This window comes from Canis lupus, chromosome 12 (assembly GCF_011100685.1).
Source record: "Canis lupus familiaris isolate Mischka breed German Shepherd chromosome 12, alternate assembly UU_Cfam_GSD_1.0, whole genome shotgun sequence".
NCBI lineage: Eukaryota > Metazoa > Chordata > Mammalia > Carnivora > Canidae > Canis > Canis lupus.
In genome coordinates this window covers 19,529,645-19,544,828 of record NC_049233.1, presented here as the reverse complement: position 1 = coordinate 19,544,828, position 15,184 = coordinate 19,529,645, and the positions used below count along the sequence as shown (strand labels likewise).

The following is a 15,184-nucleotide window of genomic DNA, read 5'->3' as shown; positions in this document are numbered from 1 at the left end:
TGAGAAACCCTAGCAGAAGCTATTATTTGTCTTTGTAACATGTAAATGGAAGATGCTGGAATGCCTTGATAAATGCAGTTAGATTATGTCTCTGAATAAATATTGAATAAGTATTTATTTACCTTATAATATTTATTTAATACCTTATGAGATCTTTGCTGTATAGTTGCAAGGAAGTGATATCTGGTCCCCTATCTGTGATGAGTTTGCAGTATGGTTGGGATGTAAGAATAATACTAGGGGGTAAATGAGAGAACAATCCTAGGCAGCAAATAATTAGATATAAAGCAATTACAATGAATGACATGTATTCAATGAGTTTATAGATGGGAGAGAATGCTCCAAGAGAGAAAGAATATCATCAACTTAAGTTACATGTTTAGTCCCTCTAGCTCCTAAATCATATCACATTGTTTCAAATCCTATTTGCCTTGGTTGTCCAATCTTCACCCACTCAGGTTTATAGAAATGTCAGGGAGCGAATCTAACTTTGCTCTGTCAAAGGTCAATTTTGTATCATTCATTCTCAACTGTTCCCTTGCTCCCCTAATTGGGTGAACCAGGGGCCAATCTCCCAGGAGAGATACCTCAGAATTATCTTCACCTCCTCTTGTCCCTGTACCACCCTGTGCATTTGTTCGAGTTTGACCAATTCCACCTCTGTAACATCTTTGGTTTCCATCTTCACCCACTCTTTCACAGATCTATCATCAGTTCAGTTTCAGTTCACACCCCGCCCCTTATAGATGTCCACTCTACCACTCCTTCTTTTCCCTCCAGGATGGTATCTCCTCCTTTTTTTTTTTTTAAACTCTTATCTTCAAATCTTTCCAGATTTATTTTTTTTAAAGATTTTATTTATTTATTCATGAGAGACACAGAGAGAGAGAGAGAGAGGCAGAGACATAGGCAGAGGGAGAAGCAGGCTCCATGCAAGGAGCCCGATGCGGTACTCCATCCTGGGAGTCCAGGATCATGCCCCAGGCTGAAGGCAGGCACTAAACCGCTGAGCCACCCAGGGATCCCAATCTTCTCCTTTTCAATTGGTTTGTGTGTTTGTGTGTATGTATGTGTTTTGAGTTTTGTTTTGTTTTGTTTTGTTATAGCTAGAAGGAATGATCGATACCCTTCTCTTATCTTTTATAACATTTGCCTCTTGTTCACTTAACACCCTTTAAATATAATATAATTGTGATGTTTGTGTGGTCTAGATCCTTTTGTAAAAGTTCTATATCTTTTCTAATTCCAGCAGCACTATTACCATAGAGCGTTAGGATATTAGACGGCTTATAATAATGGTTGCTGAGTGAAACATGAAGTTAGAGATGAAGTGAAACCCCTTCCTGTCCTTCCCCCTCTCTAGAGAATCCTAGATTCCAGCAGTTTTTTCAACTGCTATAGGAAAAGCCCTCTATCTCTTCTAAAGGAAATGTGGAAAGCTTATTTGGGTTCACAAAATTAACCACAGGATAATGAATTACATCTTTGGGGTCCTAACAACTGGCAAAATGTGACTTCTTACTTCCAGGCAAAATGCTTGCTAGGACCACTTTAGTTTCCTTGCTACTGCCTTCCTCTTTGTGGGACAGCTGCTGCTACAGAACTTAGTGCTTCCTTCTCCTGAGCAAACACTGATCTTTGGTCACTGGCTCCTCCTCCTCCCCCTCCTCCTCCTCCTCCTCCTCCTTCTTTATTCCATGTACCCAATGTTGGGAATTGTAAATTGACATGTAAAAATGGCAAGATATTATGTATGTGTGAGAATAACCATCAACTTTAGGGATTTATGTCTCCAACTTTAGAGTTCTATTGACTATGTATGATGTATTTTATGAATATGAAATAAAAAGAACTATCAGTTTACCTTCATAAGTACAAATCTATAAGAATGACAGGGAGAGGGGAGGTTGCCTCAAGATGTCCAGAAGCAGGGAAAACAAAACATCTCAGGACTACAAATTGTCCCAAGTTCCCAGGAAAGTAAAACTATATTTGGAAATTATTAATAAATAGCATGCCTGCATCATATAATTTAAAATATATGAATATCTCCTAATTTAAAAATGTGAATAAAACCTAGCACTTAATTCCTTAAGAAAACTTGTAAAAATAGGAATAGTTTTTAAAATACTAGGAATAAGAGGCTTCCTGCTAAATAAGATGGAGAGTTCCAATGCTCTTGCAATCAAGATCCAATATCATGTTTAATGATGGAATATTAGAAGTACTAGTCTCATGAAGACAAAAGCAAATAACTCATTATCGCAACTTTAAAATATATATTTTAGAATGCTAGGAAATACAGATATAAAAACAAAACTAAGGCAGTATTAGAGAAAATAGGTGATGGTTTTCAGATGATATAATTGTTTAACAGTAACTTTAAAGATTCAACCATTAACTGCTATAATTTATAAGTAACTTGAGTAGCTTACTCAAATATTATATATTATGCAAAAATAATGTAAAAATCAATGGTATGCAGTTAGGAAACATACTGAAATGCATAATAGTGACTAAAGAATATCCTGTCTTGGAAAACAACCTTAACAAGAGATGTATTGGACTTATATAAAAAATAAACTATATTCTATTGAATTGTTTAATGGGGAGACTTGATTTCATAAGGAATTGCAACATGCTTCTAATTAGATTGACTAATATTGCAAAGACATCAGTAATTCCTAAATTAACTTTGGTTTAATGCAGCTGCAATCATTTTACACTGAATAGAACAGCATAAGATGATTCTAAAGTTCTTCAGAAAATACAGATCAATGATACAAAGCCAATTTTTTAAATAAGAAATTGACTTTATGGAGGAAGGATGGGTAGCTCAAAGGAATAATATTTAGGTTACTATTTTTAAGGCAGTGTGATACCGACACAAGAATATGTGGAGATATTAGTGTAAATAACTTCGATTAGATATAGTTATTAGATATATAAATGTAACAAATGATAAAGGGAATAATAAAAACAAAGGAAAACAAGTGTTAGTCTATAAATGGGGTTAGTAAATTTGACTATTTAGAACATTTCTCAGTTCTAGATTCACATTTCAAAAACTACAGCAAAGTGAGATGCCTGGGTGGCTTAGTTGGTGAAGCATCTGACTCTTGATTTTGGTTCAGGTCATGATCTCAGGTTGTGAGATGGATCCCCAGGTCAGGATCCATGCTCAGTGGGGAATTTGCTTAAGATTCTCTCCTCTGGGGATCCCTGGGTGACGCAGCGGTTTAGCGCCTGCCTTTGGCCCAGGGCGCGATCCTGGAGACCCAGGATCGAATCCCACGTCAGGCTCCCGGTGCATGGAGCCTGCTTCTCCCTCTGCCTATGTCTCTGCCTCTCTCTCTCTCTCTGTGTGACTATCATAAATAAATGAAAAAAAATGAAAAAAAAAAAAAGATTCTCTCCCTCTGCTCCTTCCCCCACCCCCGCTTGAGCTCACACTTTCTCTCTCTGTCTCTCCCTCTTTCTCAAAAATAAAAATACACCAACGTAGATCCCATATGGATTAATGAGTTAAATCAAGTTTACTAAAACATATTCATTGCTGGAATATTATAAAAAAATAAAATGGAAATCATTCATGATATGATATAGGATTAAATGCATTTTTCTTTATCTTTTAATATTCCCATACCTTCTGATTTGCAGTGCATTTCTTATTAAAAATATATAATTTTTCACTTAGAGGAAAAAATAATCTAGATTCATTCATCTTAATTATTGCATTTGTCTTCTTCAATATGTAGGCAGAACGGTTGCTTTTATTAACAAATGAGGAACCAAGGAGGAGTGCATTCTTTCTGTTGGTTGATCAACTGTCCATCTGTCTGCCTTAGACCCTATTTAGGCTCCAAGGTCCAAATGAGTATATTTGACCTTCTATGCTGAATCCAGGTCATCCAACACAGAATGCAGGTCATGGGAAAATATGGGCAGTGAAGGTGATGGGAGGGTGAGGAGAGATTCATTGTTGATGTTCTCCTTGCAAAAGAAGCTAGTGAGTAGTACCCACACAAATTTAAAACAATCACAGGCACACTATATACTTGTTGCCCAAGAAAGTTTTGGAAGACAAAGGAGGTTAAGGATAGCTGGAAAAGTTATAGCTACCTATGGTGAACTGGATCCAAAAATACTGAATCTTCTTTTTAATAGAAAAGGGATATATAGCCCCATATTTTATCTCATTCTTCCTAAAACTTGATCAAACCCACTAGTGGGACTGTAACTGGCATTTGAAATCTTATCTTTCCATTTTAATGGGGACTGTCCAACAAGGTGGAAGTAGAATAGAGTCATGCCAATTCATATGTTTTGATATTCACTATTCTTCCTTCCCTAAAACCCATTCAGCTGAATGCCTTAGGACACGTATCTGCTATAAATTCATTTTTTATCTAATTTGTCTGAGATCTAAGCTTCCTGTGGAGGTCCGAGATCAAAGGATCTGATTCCTTCTGATGTCAGTGCTGACATATAATGTGTGCCGACTTAGTTCTGTCTATAACCTCACAGTGGGAGGTGGCCAGCCTCCCTGGGCACCTTTACACAGTACACTTTCATTTCGACTGGGGAGTCTGTCAGGTATGTTGCTGATTGGAGCTTCCATGTAAATAATTCATGGGAGATTTTTAAATGTTCTGGGGCCCAGAAAGGAAAGAGACTCTTGTGTTAGTCTTTTATGAATAGATGCAGACTTGAAGAACAAGGGAGAACAGATCTCCAATGACGGTCTCTCAAAAACAAGACAACGATATCTTCAAGGGGTTGAAAATAGGTGACTTGCATTGTTTGATTCCTCTTCTATGAAGTGGTGTTGGTTTTACCAAGGGATAAAAATTCGAAGTCTTCTCCCACCCCCTTTTTAAGTTTACTTCTATCTGACAATTTATTCTTCTTTTTCTTTGGTTATTTGCTGATCTCAATAAACTATATCTTTTCTTCTGGGAGGAGCAGTAATTATGGAGATGACACCAAGCTCAGTAGTTGGCATAGGACTGGGAGTAGTAGGGAGACAAGGTTGATGGCATAAAATGGTCCTTCCCAGAACATCCCAAGAGGAAGAAGAGGCTGTCATACAAGGAAAGGTGATAAAAGCAGTTGCCCAAGTAAAATGAGAAACTTTAGTCATCAAGTATTGAGGCATAAATTGATATAGTCTGAGCTGTTCAAGAACAGTTCTGGAAGGATCTGAAGATCCCATAGGGAAACTAGGATAATAGGAAAATTCTCATATCTCTAAGCAGAACAGTCATCCCATAGTTAGGTCATATCCCAAAGCAGATACATGCCAGGGAAAAGGACTCTGGAAAAGCACAGAGGAGATAGGTATAACATGGGTGTGGCAGCGTATTAATTGGTGTATTACAGAAACAATGTAAACAGCATGATTGTTGTCTCTCATTTGACTGCTCCACGTCAAAAGTATATCACATATATTTATATTATGTCATTAGTCCTCCTTTCCTCACCTCACTTCCCCTTCGTCATCAGATTAAATTGAGGCAGGAAATTGATATCCTTTGCCCCAATACTGTCTCTTAGAGTATGATACAGACAAGATCACTGTCTGCTAATGCTCATCAAAACAGCTCTTGGGAAACAGAGAGCAGATATGACACAGGTTAACAAATTAGCATTTACGTTACACATAAAAAAGTGATTAAGGTATTTGAAAGTGAGATATAAGGAAAGCAGGGATGGGAAATGTTCATGACAGTATTGCCCCTTGCCCAGAAACTTAGGATAGTTCTCATCCTTTGTTTTCACCATAAAGCACATGAAAGATGACATTTGCATACATGCATGTATCCAACCCAACATTCTTCCTTAACTCTCTGCTGCTGTCCTCAACTTTGTACAGTATTATGTGGTGCTTAAAGTATAGACTCTGAAGCCAAAAATCTTGAATTCTGTAAAGTAAGTAAGATCTGTCACTACTTTGTATGTGGCCTTGGGAAGTTACCTAATTTCTCTGTACTTCAATGGCTTCCATTCTAAAAGGGAGATAATAATAACACTTACATCAGGGGTTTGTAGTAAGTATTAAATTATACATATGTATAATTAGTGCCCAACATGTGATAATTGCTCTAATTGCTATTTCAGTGTTATTTTCAACTATTAGCCTGTTCCTCTTCAAAAGACACACCCTGGAACGCAAATGAATAAGGGTATCATTAATGGAACAATTTTGAATTCCTTTTAATTTGGTAAAAAAAATTATAATTTAATAAAACAAATTTTTAAAGACTTATTTATTTATTTATTCATGGCAGACACAGAGAGAGAGAGAGAGAGAGAGAGAGAGAGCCAGAGACACAGGCAGAAGGAGAAGCAGGCTCCATGCCAGGAGCCTGACACAGGACTCGATCCCGGGACTCCAGGATCACGCCCTGGGCCAAAGGCAGGCGCCAAACCACTGAGCCACCCAGGGATCCCCACTATTTTTTAGATCAAACCATAATAGCTTAATGTGTATAAAAACATATTGATACATCCCTCTATATACAACGTGTTGTGACAATAAGAAACACATGAGTTAGGAAGTCCTTTCTGAAGGAATTGAGGCATTTGGGAGATGAATAAAAGACAGAGTGTGGAAAGATAGGATGGAAAAAATATTTCAGGCCTAGGGTGTTTTAAGATAATTCTTACAAGTGGAAGATGAGGTAATTAGGGAGAAGAATTCAGACTTCTGGGCTCAGAAGAGGATGCAGCCAGAGACCCAGCACTATGTGTCTTTAAAGTACTTGAAAAAGAATTGGACTTGAACACTCAGCTATAGGGACATTAAGATGTTGAAGTTAGAAAGGATTATACTTTTTTTAGAGCAATGTTTGTAATGAGTAAGCCAGTGTGTACATTAAATTTCAATGAAATGCTCATATGAATGGTTCCTCTGTTTCTTCCTCAAGTTGTCATCATCACCACAATAACAACACAACCGTAACACAACAGCTGAGCTTTGTAGGGTCCTTCATTGTTTACAAGGTGCCAAAACATTGGAACTCAACTGCTTTCATGACAATTTTAGAAGATAGCAGACCAAATTATCCCATATCACTAATAAGAAAACTGCAATTAAAAGGGTCAGTTTTCTTTTTCTTTTTTTTAACTGTTTGACTTTTTTAGGGTTTTATTTATTTGTCAGAGAGAGCACAAGCAGGAGGAGCAGCAGGCAGAGGCAGAGGGAGAAGCTGGCTTCCTGCGAAGTAGGGAGCCCGATGGGGACTCGATTCCCCACCCTGAAATCATGACCTGTAACCAAAGGCAGACGCTTAACCAACTGAACCACTCAGGCACCCAAAAGGGTCAGTTTTTCTAGTCAACCAAGACATGGGTTCAATAGTTTATCCCATTCCAGAACTTGTGCTCTTTCCACCTGCCCTGAGGTCATGTGCAAGTGTACACACACGTACACAAACACACACAGTTAGCACTGGCCAGAATGTGAAAAATTAGGGCCTTTGGTATATGAAATACCTTTCCAGATATATCATATGAGAAAGTTTCCCACTTTCTTAAACATTCCTTTTAACAAAAAAGGAAACTAATGTCAGTGCTAACAGTGAGATAATTTCTACAGAAGATAAAAGCAGAGTGAGAGCAAGCCCATGTTTTCAGGAAGGCTAAAATTTCTTGGGGGAAAATGTAAAATGTATTAATGTCCTTATATTTATAGTATTCATTCAAGAAAAATTCATTAGCATCCATAGCCATCAGAAAGTTGGACAGCCACCAGTAATAGAGCTCGAGAGGAATATTTTTATTTTCAATCGGCTTATTTTCCTGGGCACCAAAGAATGTTTTGTGTTTTTTTCTGATGCAATAGAAATACACTATGTTTTACTTTCTCTAGATTACAAGATTTCTTCTTTCTTCTAATCTCTCATATATAAATGGGGATAGTTTTTAAGTCCTTGGCCCATACGTAGATGTTTAATAAATACCAGTCTTCTTCTCTTCCAAACCACTGTTGTAATGCATACTCAGAATCTGTCTATTCTGCTCTTCAGCATGTTTGACTCTGGCCTACTGTTCTTTATTATATTTTGCTCAGAGTATTGCAGTAGTCTTTCAACTGACCTCCACCAGTCCCTCAGAGTTCACTGACTTCATTATAGAAAAGCAATTCTTCCCAAGATGGGAATAATATGTCACCTCCCTACTCCAAAACCACCTCCCCATCTTCTATGAAATAAATTCCAGACTCCTTAGTAGAATTTTCAGGACTCTATTTATATTATGGCCTCTATCAAGTATGATTACCTTTTTCTTTTACTACCCCTGGCCCCACATCCACATCCATATCCACATCTATATACACAACCTCAGTTCTCAATGTCTGGAGCTATTTTCAGAGTCTCCAACACATTGTTTTTGTTCTTGATACCTTGCTTTTGCATGTGCCATACTGTATATTAGAGTGTCTCCACCATATTATGCCTCAAAATTTGTGAAGTCTTCCTAACCTTTCAGACAGGGTTAAGTAATTCCTCTTTTGTCTTCCCTAGTATTTTACTTACACACTTGCTACCCACACTATAAGACTGTCACCTTAATCAGCATAGAGATCTGTTTCCTGGAGCCCCTGGAAAGCAGTGGTCCATGTTTCTAGAACCTTTGTTATTATAGGACCTAGAACAGGCTCCATGCATTTTCTGATTTATGTCTGTCTACACTACTAGAGCATAAACTCCATGATATTAGACTGCCTCTTGTTCATTGCTATATTTCTAGGTCTACCACATAGTAGGTGCTCAGAAAATAATGAATGAATGAATGAATGAATGAATGAACTAACAAACCAGTGAGAAAATAGATGAGCTCTCCAATGAAGAATTTCTGGAGGCTCAGAATGATTCCTCTTGGAATCTAGTTTGAGCCTCTGAAAAAGAATTGCATAAATAAAATGGGTAAAGAGAGAAAAGAATAGAATTTGGGAAAAATTTGATAAGTTCATTCTTTTGAGATGTCAAATCTGAGGCACTTTTGAAACTTCAGAATGAAAATGTCTCAAAGCTTTAGCAACCAAGATATTTGACAAATAAATGCAAATCGAAGAGCTGACATTTAAGAAAATTGGTGAGAATGGAATATATATACGAAATTTAAGCAAACTTGGAAAAAAAAAAGATACTCCCAAATGAGACATCTAGAGTCTCTCTTGTTGATATTGCTTGCTTGTTTTATTTTAATGTGAATTTGTATAAAGTTTCTATCTGTGCAAAATAAAGATATCTACATGGCTATTAATTTAGGGTATATTTTTTATTAAGGCAAATTGTAGACAGCATCAAAAACGATGCATATAGAGTCCTATTAAATAGTTATGTTAGGTGGTCAAGACCATGGGCAGCCCCGGTGGCCCAACGGTTTGGCACCGCCGTTAGCCCAGGGTGTGATCCTGGAGACCCGGGATTGAGTCCCACGTTGGGCTCCCTGCATGGAGCCCACTTCTCCCTCTGCTTCTCTCTCTCTCTGTCATGAATAAATAAATAAAATTTAAAAATAGGTTTTTTTTTTTTTTAAAAAAAGATGGTCAAGACCAGGCTAGCTAAGTTCAAACTCATATCTACACTTGGAGGCTTTGTGAATTAGGGCAAGTAACTCCACGCTCTCTACCTTTGTTTCTCCATCTGTAAAATGAGGACAATGATAGGACTAGCCATATGGGGTAGATATGAGGATTAAATGAGTGAATGGATATAAAGTATTAAGAACAGTGCTTGGCAGGGATTAGTACTCCGAACATTAGTGATTTGAATTCTGGTGAAGATTATTTATCCAGTCTACCATATTGTAGATTCTGGGTGGTGCTCAGCATGATTCATCTTACTGAACCTTCAAATAGTCTTATGGGGAGGATACTATCAATATAACTGTTTTACAGATGAGGAAACTAAAGTACATAGAAAGTTAGTACAATCCACACATGTGTTCAGCAAGTAAGGGACCAAGCAGGAAATCTAACTATATTGCTTGATTCCAAGCCTGTATGTACTCTTAGCTGCTTTACTCTGTTGCTTCTGGGGACCATCTCTCACATATTTAATACCATAAACATCTGGTTTAGTAGGTTTTACTTAACTGTTTCAGTAGAACTTTATATAGCTCTAATTCATCTTTATTTATTACCCATGTAATATGATAGGTTAGTTAGCTCATTCACATATGGCATGATCACATTTTAAAGGCTTAGAAGTGTTATGGCTTTTATAATACATCCTATAAAGAATTGGGATGGATTAGGGCAAAAGTACCCAGATCATCTGTTTACCCTAGCCAGTACCAATGTTGTACTCTTCTGAGTTGAATATTCATTCTGCTGAATAGGAAAGTAAAATACAAATGAAATGTCAAGGGAAGAAAACTGTAATTAAAACAGAACTGCTAAAATTAAACACATTTTAGTAAACTGTGTAGTAGCACCTGAGAGTAATATGAAATTATACAACTGAGGTCCAGAGAGGCTAAGAGACAGAAAGAAAGTCACAGAGCCAGCTAGTAGGGAAGGGGGAATTTCACCCTGGTTTTGTGACTCCAGTCTAGTACTCCTTCTCTCTTTCCCCTGTTATACAACAATATATGTACACACTCATATGGATACATGTTTATTGATAGATTTAGGTTATCTCTACATATGTTTATATTCATGTTTTACAAAATCAAAGATACTCAAATTGTGAATTTGCCACAAAAACCACAGTGTTAAGTAAGACTGGCTTTTGGAGCTCAAACGTCTTAATAAAAATGTGAGTTATCCTGTTCTGTAAGGCCTGAGCATGGTCTGGTTTTTGCATGTAAGCCACTGTGCTTACAAGGAGAAATCGTTGTTGACCTATCCACATCATAAAAAGTGTTTTTTGGGGAAGTGATATTATCAAATATTCATTTTATTACTTGTATGTATTTATGTATGTATGTATGTATGTATGTATTTATTTATTTATTTATTTATTTATTTAGTGGAGCCCAATGCAGGGCTTGAACTCACAGCCCTGAGATCAAGGCCCAAACTGAGGTCAAGAGCTGGACACTCAACCCACTGAGCCACTCAGACACCCCTATCGATTTTTTATTAGATAACTGATATTAATTATAAATTAGGTATGGGATACAGTGGGGGTTTTATGGGAAAAATATATTTCTAAAGATATTTGGAAATCAATAAGCTAATACAATTCAATCTTTAATTGACAGTATCATTTTGGGAATGCTAAGTATGTAAAGTGAGGGTTCTTAACCTTGACTGATTTGAGAACTAAATTCATTTCTTCCCCTACTTCTTTTCTCTCACAGATATGAAGATTAAGGTCATCATGGACAAGGTGAACCAGCTCCCCCACCAATCACTGAATGGAGTGTCCAGAAGAAAGGTCAGCCGTCGCGCAGTCCGAGAGGAGGGTAGCAGCCGAGAAGAGGATGTTGTACCTGCTCCCAGGATTATCAGCATCACATCCCAGGGGCACACCTGTGTTCCGGGCTCTCCTGATCAGCAGATATACCTGCAAGAGGCTGGAAACTGGAAGGAGGCCCAAGAGCAATTGGTTAGTTATCAGCTGGCAGGCCAAGATCAGAGGTTGCTGCTCTGCCCAGACCTCAGACGAGAGAGGCAGCAGTTACAGGGGCAGAGCCAGTTGGGTCAGGAAGGAGGAAGTGTGGGGCTCTCCCAAGAGAAGAAAGCCTCTGGTGGTGCCACCCAGGCATCCTGTCCTCATTTAGTACACCCAGAAACTATTCAGGAACAGCTGTGACTCGCGCATGAAAATTGATGTTCCCATGGGCTTTGCTGAGACTTCAATTAAGGACAAAGCTATAAAAACAGTAAGTTTGGGGAAGGAAATTGTCCATGGACCAAAGTTACATTTTTAAATAGTTCTTTCCATTAATAGCTGGGTCAAATTTACAACTAGAAGAAAACTATTTTGGGAGACCAGAGATAACCAAATGCCCAAGCATATTATTAGTGAACTCATATTTCAGAGCACTGATTTTTGGAGAAGATAATGCATACAGCTGCCCAATGAAGGAGGGAAGAGATTCTATCATATGCAACCTCTTTAGTCTGTGTGCTGGGAGTTCTAATGAAGACCAGAGCAGAGGGTCAACTGGTAACAAGCTGGGTAAGGATGCTAAAGGCAGTTTCACCTAATTCAAACATTTATAGAATGCTCCTCAGTGTTCAGACTAGACACTTCCAGCAGCTTGATTGTTTCCTTGGCTCTGGATCCAAAAGGCCTTACACTCTAAGAGAGTAGAGCAAGGATGGCAGAGATGAGGAGAATTTCCAGAAACAACTTATTCTCAGTTTTTCCCAAAATATAAACCAGAATTTTTCAATCTCTGAAAGATTCAGAGGCTGTCCTATGTTGGAATTAGAATAGAGAAAGGAAACAGACTCTTCTATTGCAGCATTTTAAATAATGGTGCCCTGGAACTAGTCCCATAGTGGGTACTGACAAAAAGTCATCATCTGCAAGGCATCAATGGGAAAGTATGTCTTACCCTACTATGAGTTTTCAGGAACATCCTTTTGTCCATTCATTAGATGTATTATAGACATCTCAAATCGTAAAGCTGCCTTGAAAGGAGGGAGGCAGCTTTCTCTGTGACATGGTATTGGATTCTGAGGGAGATAACCAGCAGGTGTCAAACTGATACTCTCCAAGAAATTTCAATCCAGGCTGTGTTTAAGAAGGGCATTGATGGGCAATGCGGTCTATAGAAATTTACTCTGGAGGTACAAACTAGCTTCCTGCAGATTAAGTCCTTTTTGTGTTTTGTTTGGGCACTAACAACGTTTAAAAGCATAACAAAGAAAAAAAATAACTTGATTGGTTTAGACAGACTAGATTTTCTCTAGTTTAATTAATCTCTGCTATAACCTGTCCCTTATCTATTTTTTTGTAGTTTCCTGGTCCATGAAGTTATTTGTATTTACAATCTTTAGTATATACATTGAGTCATCAGAGATCTGTAATCTTTTGTACAAAAGCATTTTAGAAGTTAAGACTTTTGAGAATTATAAAATGACAGCAGTCTTAGCACTACTGCTGTGGGTTTGTCTATGCATTCTCCCTTTCACTCCCGTGACTTCTTTTACCACCACAAATTCCAGCCCAGATTTCTTTCCTGAGCTCTACACCAAAGAGTTAGCTACCTACTAAGAACTTCCACTAGATTATCCCACATCCATTAAGAAGTTACATGGCCTTAAAACCTGCTTCTCCTCGTGCTCGCCCTCACACAACCACACAATATCACTGTACTCTGCTTGGAAATCTAGATGTCAATCAGGACTCCATGTTCTATCTTATTCTTTCCAGTCATTTCCCAGCTGTTATTTCTACTCCTTCTTTACCCTTCTTCCAACCTTTACTAGCTTCTTATCATCTTCATTGTGCCAAATGACTGATCTTTCCGGAAAGCAACTTTGAGCCTATCCCTCTGTTTAAGAACAACCGTCATTAATCTGTTAATGCTCCCTTAACAATGCTTGGGATCCCTGGGGCCAAAATGGACTCCTTGGCCCTGAACAGAAGCCAGAAATATCCAGAGTAACTTGCAGGGTTCTAGCATGTGTCATGGAAGTTCAGATTCTAGTTAGAATCCTCTAACCCATAATTAAGCCAGTCTTCTTTTTCTTCTCAGAAAATGGGAGAACTGGGTAAATACTGGAGGCCAAGACAGTTGCTCTTGGGTCATTTATGTCTGGCAATGAGCTGATTAGATAAAGCACCGCTTTCAGCCAACCCTAAACTTATTCAAACCATTAACACAGGTGGCCAAGAAAATAATTCCCAGCAGCGACAGGCCTTACTCTTTATTGAAATAAATAATTGAGAAGTACATTATTCCTCTGTTATTTTGAAGCAACTCTTCTTGCTTCCCTTCTGATTTTCTACATATGGTAGATTCTTTTCCCCAAGATACTGAACAAACTAAAATTCTTAAGAGTTCAAAAATATTTATAAATATTTCTGGATGTTAAGATCAAGAGGGAAGGATGAAGAGAACTAGGGTAGTTTCCACCATCTGTCAAGTTTTAGGGGTGTGCTCAGAGAAGGTATTATACACTTTGACAGAACTTCATGTCTCCCTCAGAGTGACAGACTGAGCCAATCTGACTAGGGTTGTGTCCTGTTGCAGGTTTGCCCATATTGTTGTCCAATGAGGCTACTGAGAACCAAGAGACCCAGACCTTTCAAGGATTTTTTAGTGAATGGCTCTTTTCCATCTAGCAGTATAAATCCAAATGTATGAAATTACTATACATTGAGATGTATGCAAACTCTATGCAAAACTGAGTATGGGGAAATTGAATGTAAATCACATGCAAATATTATTCAACCAAGCTTCTATAAAATCCTACGTGTCAATAACAGTAAAGGATTTTAATTAATTCTATCATTTAAAATTCATGCATTTATTCCATATTTTGTTTCCAGAATTTATAATGTATTCAGTGTCAATTTTGAAAGCACTATACACGGAAGGAATTACTCTACTGAGTGTAGAACAGTTTATTTCAGCCTACACGATAGCACTGCGATGCATTGCAGATATATTTAAGACACAGATAACATTTTCTGAATGTAATCTTTTAAAAAATATAATCCATTTTTATAAAGTTAAATGATACTTAAGTGGTAGAATATGGCGATTTGTGTGTTTACAAATATTCTTCTAACATTTGTTATTTTTATACATGAAAAAAGACCAGGGTTCTCTGCTTGGAACAACTCAAGAAGAGGGATTTCTCTGCCCATCAATCTGGTCTCTTTTGAAACAGAAATTTATTTAATGCATTTGGAGGACTGTCTAGAATTTACTAGGTTTTTAAGAATTTTCTCTTTTCTTATTTCAGTCTCAAAATAATGATTCATTATTATAACCATATATTTTATTTCAAATTAGTATCTTTAACAAAGGGGAAGTTTGTTTCCTTTTGAAAAATGTGGGAAATGGCCACTTCTCTCGCTACTTTATAGATGAAGAAACAATCAATTGCTAAACTTTTGCAAGGGTCCAAGGCAAAATTGGAAATTTGTCTGGACTATATCTGATTCTATCTAAAATGTTCTTAATGTAATGGTATGTCCATCCAGTAGAATGACTGATATAGAAAATTATTCTAGGTATACTATTAAGCTAAAAAAAAAGCATA

The 15,184-nt window shown here is 37.5% G+C and overlaps 1 protein-coding gene across 1 annotated transcript in view; it reads left to right on the top strand.

The window, feature by feature from the left end:
- Positions 1–14,424, top strand: part of PKHD1 (PKHD1 ciliary IPT domain containing fibrocystin/polyductin) — a 469,885-nt gene extending 455,461 nt beyond the window's left edge. The window contains 1 exon segment of the mRNA XM_038554300.1: positions 11,317–14,424. Coding sequence (XP_038410228.1) covers positions 11,317–11,771 — 455 coding nt within the window. The 3' untranslated portion in view covers positions 11,772–14,424.
- Positions 14,425–15,184: the final 760 nt, after the last annotated feature.